We start from the raw sequence: 12,885 nt of genomic DNA, 5'->3' as shown, positions 1-12,885 counted from the left end.
CGGGGGCAGGGGGCAGCGCGGGGGTCTCTGCGGGGCGGGGCGGGGCGGGTCCGTACTCACAATCGCTCCGTGTTGCGGGGGATGTTTTTGGGGACGCCCCGGAGCCCGGTGCCGTGACAGTCCACGGTGGTGCCGCTGCAGGTGCAGAGCGCGGGGCAGCCGGTGGCCCGCACCCCGCACGCAGCCGCCCAGGCCAGCAGCCAGGCGCCGGCTCGCAGCCACCTGCCCTGCGGGGCCATGCCGGGGACCGCGCTCGCCGGGACGGGGACCGGGACCGGGACCGGGCTCGGAGCTGCGCCGCCGCCGAGCGCCCTCCCCAGCCAGCAGCCGGCTGCGTCTGAGCGCAGAGCTCCGCGCCCCCCACCCCCCATCCATCAATCGCAGACACAACCCCCAGCCCCGGCCGGCTCCTCCCCCAGCGCCGGCCCCTCGCCGCGGGGCGCAGCGCCCCGGCGCGCACACAAAGGAACTGCCCCCTCCGCCGGATCGGGCCCGGCCTGGGGCGCATGCGGCTGAGGGGGCTGCAGGAGGGGAGGGGGCACCCCGAGGCTCTAGTCGGAGCAGGGGGTTCAGCCCCCCCGCCCCACCACATGGGGGGTCATGGTGTGTGCAGAGCCTGGCCCTGCTGGGGACAGGGCGCCGGGTGCCAAAGGTCACGGCGGGCCTGGGAACAGCATCAGCTCTGCCATGAGCCACCTGGCAAAGCGCCTGGCGTGGCCCTGCCCGAGTCCAGCCTTCGGCCCCGCAGCTGCGCCCGCCGGGAACCCTGGTGCTGAGCAGAGCGGCTCCAGGGGGCTCCGGGAGGGCTGGGCTGTGGCCCTCTGGTGGCTCCGGAGTCCGCCCAGCCCAGCCCACGGCTCCGGGTCCACGATGTCAAGTTCCTCCGAGGGAAGAGCAAAGGGAGCCTCCCGCGGGCCTGGGCTGCAGCGGCTGCTCCTGGGAGCAGCGGAGGGGCCAGTGGCTCCCAGGGAGCTCAAGTCACTTCAGAAGCAGTTGGACTTGGACGGGCTCCAGCGGGGAGACGAGTCCAGCCTGCTTGGGACAAAAGGACTGAGCTGCCACACTGATCTCCGGCCCCTGAACTAGCCGGCTCAAGTCCTTATCTAGCCCCCATCAGCTCGGTATCTGAGCACTGCCCAACGCCCAACCATTAATGTATCTAGCCCCATGCCCCCAGCTGTGATCCTCACCGTACAGATGGCACCAAGGCACACACAGGTTCAGAGGCTCATAAGAACGGCCAGACTGGGTCAGACCAAAGGTCCATCTAGCCCCGTATCCCGTCTCTGACTGTGGCCAATGCCAGGTGCTCCAGAGGAAATTAACAGAACAGGTAATGATCAAGTGATCCATCCCCTGTCACCCATTCCCAGCTTCTGGCAAACAGAGGCTAGGGCCACCATCCCTGCCCATCCTGGCTAATAGCCATGAACTTATCTAGCTCTTTTTTGAACCCTGTTATAGTCTTGGCCTTCACATCCCCTGGCAAGGAGTTCCACAGATTGACTGTGCATTGTATGAAGAAATACTTCCTTTTGTTTGGTTTAAACCTGCTGCCTATTAATTTCATTGGATGACCCTGGTTCCTGTGTTAGTGAATAGGGAAGTGTTATTTACCCCTTCACATTTCTCCACACCAGTCATGATTTTATAGCCCTCTATCAAATCCCCCCGCCCCTCCTTAGGTGTCTCTTTTCCCAGCTGAACAGTCCCAGTCTTTTTAATCTCTCCTTGTACAGAAGCTGTTCCATCCCCCTCCTCATCTTTGTTGCCCTTCCGGGTGTCTTTCCCAATTCTCATAGATCTTTGTGAGATGGGGCGAGCAGAGCTGCGGGCCGTGTTCACGGCATGGGTGTACCAGGGATTCCTACACTGGCATTAGGATATTCACTAATGATCTAGCCCTTTCTGCCCGTTCCGTTAGCTCCGTTCACTCCCCCGAAGCTACACAGGAAGTCTGTGGTGGAGCAGGGATCGAACCCGGGTCTCTGGTTAGTGTCTGGATGTAGAAATTAGTCCGGGGGGGGTGAAGCTCCCAGAGGGGGATCATGTTAAGCCCACACTGGAACCCCAGATCTGAACACCCCAACTTTGGGGAGACTCAGGGCTGAATCAGAGCTCTGCAGCTGGCCTCAATAAACTGAACCAAAAGCCTGTCTCCTCCAATCAGGGAACAGAAACAGTGCCACATGACTGGTGCCCGGGGCCTGAGTTTCGAATCCATGCAGCAGCACCATCCACGCAGTATTTCCTGATGCAGTTACCTGGGGAATGATTTCAACAAACAAAAAACTCTCAGTTCATGAGAAAGGAGGCAAAAACCACCCAATGCCAGTGTGGCCAGTGCCGGTAATCCTGAGTCATAAGAACGGCCAGACTGGGTCAGGCCAAAGGTCCATCCAGCCCAGCATCCTGTCTGCCGACAGTGGCCAATGCCAGGTGCCCCAGAGGGAATGAACAGAACCGGGAATCATCAAGTGATCCATCCCCTGTCACCCATCCCCAGCTTCCAGCAAACAGAGGCTAGGGACGCCACCCCTGTCCATCCTGGCTAATAGCCATTGATGGACCTAGCCTCCATGAACTAATCTAGTTCTTTTTTGAACCCTGTTATAGTCTCGGTCTTCATAACATCCACAGGCAAGGAGTTCCACAGCTTGACTGTGTGTTGTGTGAAGAAATACTTCCTTTTGTTTGTTTTAATGCTGCTGCCTATTAATTTCATTTGGTGACCCCTAGTTCTTGTGTTATGAGAAGGAGTAAATAACACTTCCTGATTTACTTTCTCCACACCAGTCATGATTTTACAGACCTCGATCATATCCCCCCTTAGTCGTCTCTTTTGCAAGCTGAATAGGCCCAGCCTTATTAATCTCTCCTCATACAGAAGCTGCTCCATACCTCTCATCATTTTTATTGCCCATTTCTGAACCTTTTCCAATTCCAATATATCCTTTTTGAGATGGGGCGACCACATCTGCACGCAGCATTCGAGGTGTGGGCATCCCAGGGATTTATGTAGAGGCAATGTGATATTCTCTGTCTTCTTATCTCTCCCTTGCTTAATGGTTCCCAACATTCTGTTCGCTTTTTTGACTGCTGCCAGCCCTCCCAAAAGACTGGCTTCAAACTCATGAGATCTTACACAGTAAGCAATGGCGTTCTTTCTATCCACCTGCTGCTCTTAGAGCCTCTGGGATGTCACTTCCCAGCTTTTCTCCTCAAGTAGCAGGGCTGGAAACGTCCATTATTGCAGTGAAAGCTGAGAGTCTCACAGAACCCCAGGACCCCCGAAGCTGGGGTTGTAAGAAAAACACCCAACATTGTGAGGTTCATGATAAAATCAGGAGTGTTTGCTGCACCGAGATCAGCTGCTATGAATGATCCGCTCCGTTCTAAGCGTATCGCCCCAGAAAACAGATGCCACTAAAAGAGACAAGGCTGGGGCCCTGTTAGGCTCCATGCAAGCGCCTGGGGCCAGACGTGGATTCGGAGCAGGGCTCTGACAGCGTAGAGGGAGTGAGTTACAGCGACGGAGGGGCAGTACATTAACCCTCCCCGTGTACCATTCCGCCTGGACTAGCCCTTTCCTCGCTCCCCTGCTGGGGGGCTTCCTTCCCCTCTGGTTTCTTACCTAGGTCAGGGCGCTGCCTCTCGGGACTCTGCGGTCAGTGGTTATTTCCTGGCTGCTGCGTATTGCTAAACCCCAGGGACCGGCTCCTCACAGCAGTCTGGGCAGCACCTAGTGTGTATCAGAGGCACCCTGCCAGCTTCCCCCCCCCCCCCAACTCCTTCCCTCCAGACCCCACGAGAGCTCGGCCTTTTACCAACACACAGTCCCTGCCCCAAGATGGGCCTGATCCTGGTCCCATTGGAGTCGCACCATTAACTTCCAGGGGCGCAGGATGGAGCCCTGAAAGGGGCTCCTCTTTCTTCCTGCGTCTCTTCCCTCCCCCTGCTTTTCCTTTGCACCTGCTCCTTGTGCTGGGGGGCAGGAAGGCGGATACTCCGCAGAGGCTGAGCGGTGGGTGCTCCCCACGTAGCTCCCCAAGCCAGCGCTCCTCCACCAGACACACGTCTGCGCCAGCTCCGGGGAGGGCAGCCAGGACACACGCTTGGCCCACCAGAGCATCCTCCCCCCAGGCCTCGGTTACAGGCTCCTCATCTGTCTGTGTCTGTGACATCTCCTTCCTCTGGCCCCAGCGCTGGGAGGGAGCCGAGGCCCAGATGCATGAAAGGGGGGTTTCTTGTTGCTACTCAGAAGCCCTGACCTTAGGGAAGCAGCGCTTGTTCCCAGCCTCTGGGAGCTGCTCCGGTGCTGGCAGGGCCCCAGGCCGAGCTGGCCCCAGGGAGGAGGGAAGCCGAGCGGTGGCTCAAGGAAGTGTCCCAGCTGGCACAGAAGGGGACCCCAAGGAGGGCCGGGCGCTGGGGGAGCCCCACGGGCTCTACCTTCTCTCTCTGCTGAACGTATCCTCCGCGCCCCAGAGCCCCTGGCCTAGGGCCAGCCTGCCTGGGCCAGCCTTTGCTCAGACAGAGGGGTCCTGCCCCAGCAGGTGAGAGAGGGAAGCTAGCTCCCCCAGCCATTCGGGGCTCCCTGTCCAGGTGAACCTGGCAGCGGGACCAGGGTGGGAGCAGAGCCATTGCCAGAGTCACTCAGCCAGGGAGCACCCTCCCGATGTGTGGGTGAATGGGCCCCCAGCCAGCATGTCCCTGCAGCAACAGAGCGAGACCTGGCACATGGGTCCAGACGCTGCCATGCCAGGAGCTCAGGAAAGCACCGGGGCTGCAGCAACAGCCCAGGGAGCCGCTCAGCAGGAGCGGCTGGGGAAGAAGGGGTCAGGCGCTGGGCTGGGCCTCGTGTTCCCAGCTCTGTGACAGACTCCTGGGTGTCCTTGGGTGAGTCACTTAATCTCTGGGCCTCAGCTCCCTGCTGGAACTTGGGCTCACCGATGCTGGGAGGGTAAATGCACGGTATGCGCAGGCGCCCAGAGGCTCCGGTGATGGCACCCATGTAAGAACCTACTTACGTAGGGCTGGTAGCCATTGCCAGCTGCTACCTCAGCCTCAGCCTTGCCCCCTGGAGGGCAGGTGTTCTGAGTGGGCTGAAGGAGTGACTCCATAGCTAGGAGGGGTAGAAGGCTGTTATCCTATGTGGACAGACAATACACAAGTAGGAGTGTGTTGCTACAGCTGGTTATTTTGAGAAGAGCGAACACAGGAAGGGCCTGGTCTGGGAGCTGTAGTAGAAAGCGAGCCTGAGACATAAGCCCTCGTATCAGAGGCCCGGTGTGAGGCCTGAGGCCTGAACTAAAGTAGTGGTCATGCTTTGCTGATGTAAAGCAAAGTTGTAGCTCAGTGGTTTGAGCATTGGCTTGCTAAACCCAGGGTTGTGAGTTTAATCCTTGTGGGGGCCCATTTAGGGAACGGGGTAAAAATCTGTCTGGGGATTGGTCCTGCTTTGAACAGGGGGTTAGATTAGATACCTGCTGAGGTCCCTTCCAACCCTGATATTCTATGATCTCAATTTTAAAGTGAGCAGAAGTCAGGCTCTGCCTGCTTGCAAGGAACGGGGCTGGTATTGCAGAAACACAGGTGGCTACGAATTGCTAGGTACAGAACATTCACACAAACACGTTCCAGAAGGGCAGGACCAGCCCGCCCCGAGACCAGGAATGGTACAAGGGCGCTCCCCAGAGACAAGAGGGACCTGCTGACCCAGCTTAAAAGTGTCAGGGTGACAGTACGATGGGTAGAGGTGCTGGACAGGCAGCGAGCTCGGCCCTGGCAGTCCTGCAGGTCCCTCTGGAGGGAGACAGCAGCGTCCCCAGCTGCTCAGCACTGACCCCAGGAATCCAGCATCCCGCGGATGCTCCGGGAGAGCGTTAGACGCGGAAGTCATTGTCCAGTCAACCTGGACCAGGCCACTAGGGCCAAGGGCTCTTCGCTTGTGGGGGTGCTGGGGGCTGCGGTGCCCAGGAGCTGAGGCTCCTGCAACCAACCCAACAGGGCGCCAGCTGTGCAGAAGGCAGGTCCCATGCGCCCCAAAGGGATGCAACGGGGGGTGGACAGGAGCTGCCCTGTCGGCAGCAGCCTGGCCCGGGGTTCTAGCAGGCGGCGCTGGAGGGAGCTGACAAAGATCTAACATCTGGGCTCCCTGCAGAGCCCCGGGGACCAGCCAGCGGCCCCATCACTGGAGCCCCCTCCCCATGTGAGGATCTGTTCACTGGCTGAGCCTGCCACCGCGGAGCGGCCTTGGGACTCCTCTTGGCAGCAGCTGAGGTGGTAGCGTCACCGATGACCCTCGCTCCCGTTGTCCCCAGAGATCCCGTGGAGGGGAGCCAGGCGCGGCCAGGCTGCTGTGCTGAGCTCCGCTAGCCTGTGTCAGGCCCTGCTGCCGGGAGCCCAGGGCCGGAGCTGTGCAGGCGTCTGCATCGCCAAGGGGCAGAGCGGATGGCCGTTGAAAAGAGATTCGATTCGGGGGTCCAGACGGAGGAACTGCAGAGCCCCGGGCCCGCGGGAGCTGGGCTCCGCACCGCACGGGCAGTGGGCACGGACCATGCCAGCCTGTGTCTTTGCAGGAGTCAGGCAGGGTGAGCAGGGCACCAGCCAGGGGAAGGCTAGAGGTGAGGCCAGTGCAGGGTGAACAGGGAGCCAAGTGCCCAGTCTGGAGCCAGCAGCCTGCAGCATGGAGCTGCTGCTGTCGCCCGTGGACGGTCACCTCGAACCCGCCCCAGGGCAAGGGTCAGGATTTCCCTGCTCGCCATGGGACACCGTGCCAGGGACCCCGGGTACCAGCAGGGAGTGTGGGCTGGTGGACCCCCGGAGCCACCCAGGAAGCTCCCGATGGGAGGGGAGGTCTGGCCACGGCTCACTATTTAAGCCAGAAGGAGGCACAGGAAGTTGTCTTGACAACCATGTGAATCCTTGGCCGGCTGCTCCATTAGACCCTGCGTTCCTGCCTGAGTCCCGGGCCCTGCCTTGTCCAGATCCCTGCTCCTACACCCCACCCCTGCCTACGGACACCGTCTCCGACCCTTGGCTAGATTCCTGACCGGATCCCTCTCCGACCCCCGTCTCAATGCCTGCCTCCTGCTCTGACCCACAGGCCTGACTGCCCACGTCCCGCTCGACAAGCTGCACGGCCCAGCCAGCCACGAGCCTGTCGCTTGCCAGGCGGAGCCAGGGTCCCGGGGAGCTCCACTGCGGTCGCTAGGGGCATCAGGGACTCACCGGTTACAGCCGGGCCAGGCAGACTGCAGCAGAGAGGCCGGGGTTACATGCAGGGGCCTGTTCATCCAGCAGCAGCCTGGCCCAGGGCACTCGTGAGCTCCAGGGGTTGCTGAACTGGGTCCCCCTCCTGGAACCTGATCCGATTTCAGGCGTCTCGCTGTACTGGAGTGAGTGAGGCCAGCGCTGCTCAGCTGCCTTTGCAAAGCCCTGCGAGATCCGGGGGAACGGGCTGGAAATCAGCCAAGCCCCTGGACTCAGGTGGAGCCTGCAGGTTCACACCAGCGGGCTCTGAGCCAGGGAGCGAAGGGTTGGGATTTCCCCCAGCCCCGTTGTCCAACAAAGGTCCTGCCATGGCCCCCACCCCTCAGGCTGGTGCTACATTAGCCCAGAGTCCCCGGCTCCGGGGCGAATCAGAGAGGGGCCCGGCTAAGCCAGGCCCCTGGAGCCCTTTGCTAAGATCAGGGAGGATCCAGGCTGCAGCCCCTCGGGGGCAGCGATCCGCGCCCAGCCGCACTGCCCGTGCAGGGGAAAGCGGGGGTCCTCGCCTCCACGTGCTCTTTGCATTTCTGTTTTATTCACAGCCCAAACTCCCTCCCTCCCTGCCCTGCCGGGCCGGGCCCTCAGACACTAACCCACGTCAGAGCGAGCGGCTAGGGCCCGAGCCCTGCCCCTCGCATCCCCCCAGCCTGCCCCACGTGGGGCCGACCCTCTGGGCCCGGGGGGCTCGTTTGCTCTGCTCTAGCTCCCCCTGGTGGCCCCGCGGTAGAAAGGCCGTGTGATGGAGCGGTGTGGTCCAGCCGGGAGCAGATGGATTTTACACAGGTACCCTCCCGAGGAGGGCCCCTGGCTGCTCCCTCCCCGGGGCATGGTGAAGAACCGGCTCTGAATTTCGATTTCGTAAGGCAGCGTTTTGCAGAAAGTCAGGCTCATCCCCATAGGGAAGTGCGTGGGGTCTCGCTCGCTCTGTCACACCCGCGTACACATGTACAATCGCACACCCAGCCCTATTCAGGGTGACGGGAAGAAACGGTTACTCACAACAAGACGCGTTGCTCACGTCCAGTCCAATGAGCTGTATGCGCCACGTGCACACTCGTCGGAACGTTTCCCTTAGCAGCTCCCTCAGGTCAGCTGTGGAGCCTCTGGAGTGGCACCTTCACGGCACTGAACATAGGCCCCTGCCGACCCGGTCCCGCCTCAGTCCCTCCTTGCCGGCTACTCCGACGGGGGGAAGGGGGAGCAACACACCTCGAAGAACAAGAGTTATGAGAGGGGAGGAACTGTTTTCTCTTCTTCGAGGGATTGTTCATATCGATTCCAATTAAGTGACTCCCAAGCCCGACGCAGGCGGTGGGGTCGGAGTTATGGAATCGCTGATTGCAGCACCGCTCTGCTGGAAGCCGCGGCGTCTCTGGCGTGCCGGACGATGGCGTAGTGAGAGGTGAACGTATGCACTGAGGGCCAGGTCGTTGCCCTGCAGATTTCCTGTACTGGGGCCTGGGCCAGGAACGCCGCTGAGGCCTGGGCACTCGTGGCATGCGCAGTAAGAGCCGGGGTTGGGCCCTTGGCCAGCTCGTAGCACGTGCGGATGCAGGACGGGATCCAGGAGGATATTCTTTGAGATGAGACCGGGAGCCCTTCCATCCGGTCCGCCACCGCTACGAACAGCCGGTTCGACTTCCTGAACGGCCTAGTGCGCTCGATGTAGAAGGCTAGTGCCCGTCAAACATCCAGGGAGTGCAGCCTCTGCTCCTGGCTCCTCGCATGGGGCTTAGGATAAAAACAGGCAGGAAAATGTCTTGGCTAGTATGGAAAAGTGACACAACCTTAGGAAGAAAGGCCGGGTGAGGCCTGAGTTGCACCTTATCCCTGTGGAAAACCGCTGCGGCAGGAAGAGAAATCTCCATCAGAGTCAGACGAGACCGATCTCGACCGTGATGACCACGGTGGCACTGAAGGGTATTGTGCTGGGGACCAGTGTCGAAGTGATGATACGGGGGACCAGTGCTGAGGTGACCGTGCCGGGAATCCGGTGCCAGTGATCAGTGCCGAGGGTCCAGTGCTGCTCCTCCCGCGGTGCCGGGGAAGGGGAGCGTCGCCCTGCTGGTGCCATGCCCAGAACCCAGTGCCGGAGAACGGGGTCTTGCCAACAGTGATCGGGAGCAGCGTCGGGGCAAACGGTGCCGGACTGGCAATGGTGCTCTCCTCAGCATGGCTGGCTTGCCTCTAGACGGAGCCGGATAATGCGGTGCCGGAGAATTGTCCCTGACCGCTGGGGGCTGTGGTGCCATCATGGCAACAAGATCCCTGGCAGCCTCAAAAGTGTCCGGGGTGAAGGGCAGCTCTAGCTTCTCCACCTGGCACTGCTCCGGGGAGTTGCCGGGCACTGGACTCGACGGTCCCCTCAGGGGAACCGAACTCAACGGTGCCGACTCCTGCTGTTTTGGTGCCGAGTGCTCCTTTGCGGGACGCACTAGTGATGTGTCTGCTGGTCCCGCTGTCTTTGGCACCAAGGAGCGCCCCGTCGGTCTTCCTATGCCGCTTGTGAGGCACTGGTGAGTGGGAGCAGTGCCGGGCTAAGCTTGCAGTGCCAGGGAGCGCCAGTGCCGAGGGTGTCTTAGGTTAGAGTCCTTCCTCGGCACCATGTCACAGACCAGGGCGCTCCGTACAGACGCGCTCGGTGCCGGGTCCTGATGGTCCGCGGCAGGCTGTGGCCGAAGAAGAGCAGATTCCATCCGCAATTGTTTCAGTCGGAAGTCTCGCTCCTTTTTCGTCCTGGGGCGGGAAGCTCTGCAGATTTTGCACTTGTCTGTTTGGTGCGCTTCCCCCAGGCACTTCAGACACGAGTTGTGGGGGTCGCTCGTTGGCATAGGTTTGCTGCAGGCTCTGCAGGGTTTGAACCCCTGGGCTCGCGGCATGTCCCAGAGCCCAAGGGGGAAGGGGTTAGGGATTGGAGAAAAAAACCCCACTCCCCAACCTTATCTATCACTATAGCCACTAACTAAGAACTAAACTACAAGTATCAGAAAGTACACGAAGGGAAGCACTTGCTAGGCACGCGGCCGCAGTTCCAACGACTGTCACTGGCAGTACGAAGGAACTGAGGAGGGGCCAGGGCGGCAGGGTCGTATATTCAGCGCCATGAAGGCGCCACTCCAGAGGGCTCCACAGCCGACCGACAGGAGCTGCTAAGGGAAAACGTTCCAACGACCGTACACACAACACGCACACTCATTGGAATCGATATGAGCAATCACTCGAAGAACTCCACCTTCCCTCCCAGCATCACAACTCCAAACACGGCAACGAGCCCCAGAAAGGGAACTTTACGCCGTGACACATGGCGGGAGGCTGACTCCTGAGATGAGCCAGGCCAGACAGGAACAAGCTACCCCCAGAGGGGGCAGGAACGGTGGGTTTTAATTCTTCCCTTTTAATGCAGGAGGGTATTAGTGGGATAGGCACGGCGCCACCCCCTGTACATTACTTTTTAACTGGATCTTGTTCCCGTTTCCCCCCCTTATTCCCCCTCCATCTGCGCCTTGCTGGGACTGGCTGGGCTTCACGGGGCTATGGGGCAGTACAAGCAGTGTCTTCGCTGTTAACTGAAAGCCCTGGGAGAAGCAGAATCACAGACACTCTCCCTGGACATCTGGCAGTGGGAGGTTTGGAAACGCCACTCACTCAGCCAGCTCCTGCGACACCGTGCGAAATAGGACGGGGCAAAGTCCTTTGCAAGTTGCTCCATGATTCAGATGCACCCGGCTGGGGCAGTGCCAGCCTCAGACTGCCAGGCGGCTTCCTCCTCCCCCAGCAAGGCACAGACCAGTCTCTGACCCTGGAGGGAGACAGTCCCAAGCCATGGAAGAGAAAGAGAAATTAACCAGCGAGGCCAGAACTCTATCCTCATGACAAGCCTGCGCCTGCTCCCATTGACGCCAGTGGCAAAGCTAACATCGGGCCAGGCCCAGCCAGCTGCAGCTCTGCCTACTGCCAAACAGCGAGGGGCTCTGAGTCCCCTTCCCCCCAGCATGGCCCTGGGCCCCCAGGCGGGGAGGAGAGACCTGAGCACGCGAGGTAGGCCCAATGCCTGAGCGTCTGGGAGGAGGAAGCACTGACTGGCTGGCTAAGCGTCTCAGCCCACTCTGCTCCCCAGTCTGCATTTGACATTAATGGTTTGCACTAAAATCAGCCCCTGGGAAGTTCCCGCTGAGAGGTGCCACCATGGAGCCCAGCACCAGCTGAGCGCAATGCTGGGCACAGCTTCCAGCTGGCCTCCTCACAGAGATTAGCCCCGGAATTAAACTCCCAGAACCCCTGAACACCCCCTCCAGCTAAGAGAGGATCAAAGCAGGATGGAGACGGATGCAGCCTCAGAGATGGGGTCCCGCAGACGAGCTGCCAGCCAGACATCGGAATCTCAGACGAGGCTCCGAATTCCATGGGAACACAGCCCAGAGCTGTCTGCATCTATCTTCATACACAATTTAGCAGCCCCAGCACAAAATCTAATGCCCATTACCAAGGGGATGAGAAAAAAAAACTCTGGTCATTTATTCACCCAGCCAAAATTATCACTTGTTCCAGGCAAACTACACTGTAAAAATGATTTTATAGATATAATCTTGTCTCCAATCCACGCAATGCAGCCAGTGCTGGGGTGAAACATAGCAGCTGTTTGACAGCTTCCAGCAACACCACATGACCATAGAAGAGATTAAATGAAAACCACACGTCAAATTGAAACAAGAGGGTGAAGTGATTCAAGGCAATTTTAATCATTGATTTCAATGAGGTTGCGGTTTCATAAAACTAATTTGACAATTTGTGCTGTTAAAAATGTAGATTAAAATGTATTATGAAGTGGGTTTTTCCCCCCAGTGCAAGTACAGGCTGGGTATCTCATCTAAATTTACAAAACTACTATTGGCAAAAACCAAAATTTTGGAAACTAAGGCGGCAGTTCCTGTAACTTTCCTCACGCCCAGCCCCATCGACTTCAATGCCCCGGCTCGGCTGTGTAAGCGGAAGCACAGGCGTAAGTGTTTGCAGCATCAGCAGCTAAATCTGTATTTTTATTAAAAACTTCTCTTTGTGGCATAAAATCGCTGTCACTTTGAAACCAAAATGTGTCAGAGTTAACACTGCGAAGGGAGTTCGATTTCCAATACACGAATAAAGTCACGGGGGGCCTGTTTTTAAACACACAGGCTGTGAGGAAGTGGGACTGTTCTTAATGTTTCCTCTGAATACTGTGTGGGTGCCTCAGTTTCCCCTATGCATTTCTTAAGTCTCTAGGTGGTGGGGAAACGCCAGTGTGCATAACTCACTGACACTCCGTCTCCCTGGCAGCAAATGGCCAGGGCCCCTTCCCCCCCTGCAAGGAAATAGCTAAAGGTGAACAAAGAGATCAGGTGACCTCCTGGCCTGGGAAAGAGACAAAGCCCAGAGAAGGAGGGGCTGGAGGGGTTTTCAGAGTTGGAGCTGGCTGGGGACGAGGAGCGAGAGCAGACGTGGGTGTCTGGCTCTCTGAACCCCAGAATGGACCTGGCCGAGGGGTCCCGTTCGCCGCCGTACCTACAAGCTCTGTTTTAGACCGTGTTCCTGTCATCGAATAAACCTCTGTTTTACTGGCTGGCTGAGAGTCACGTCTGA

At 59.0% G+C, this 12,885-nt stretch overlaps 1 protein-coding gene across 1 annotated transcript in view; it reads right to left on the bottom strand.

The window, feature by feature from the left end:
- Window positions 1-239, bottom strand: part of SLIT1 (slit guidance ligand 1) — a 126,726-nt gene extending 126,487 nt beyond the window's left edge. The window contains exon 1 of the mRNA XM_029911358.1: window positions 61-239. Within this exon, the coding sequence (XP_029767218.1) occupies window positions 61-239 (179 nt within the window). The remainder of the gene's footprint in view (window positions 1-60) is intronic.
- Window positions 240-12,885: the final 12,646 nt, after the last annotated feature.

The sequence above is a fragment of the Terrapene carolina genome, unplaced genomic scaffold (assembly GCF_002925995.2).
Source record: "Terrapene carolina triunguis isolate 2854851 unplaced genomic scaffold, T_m_triunguis-2.0 Scaffold95, whole genome shotgun sequence".
Classification (NCBI taxonomy): domain Eukaryota; kingdom Metazoa; phylum Chordata; order Testudines; family Emydidae; genus Terrapene; species Terrapene triunguis.
The sequence above is the reverse complement of the archived record's forward strand: the minus strand, read 5'-3'. Positions and strand labels throughout refer to the sequence as shown.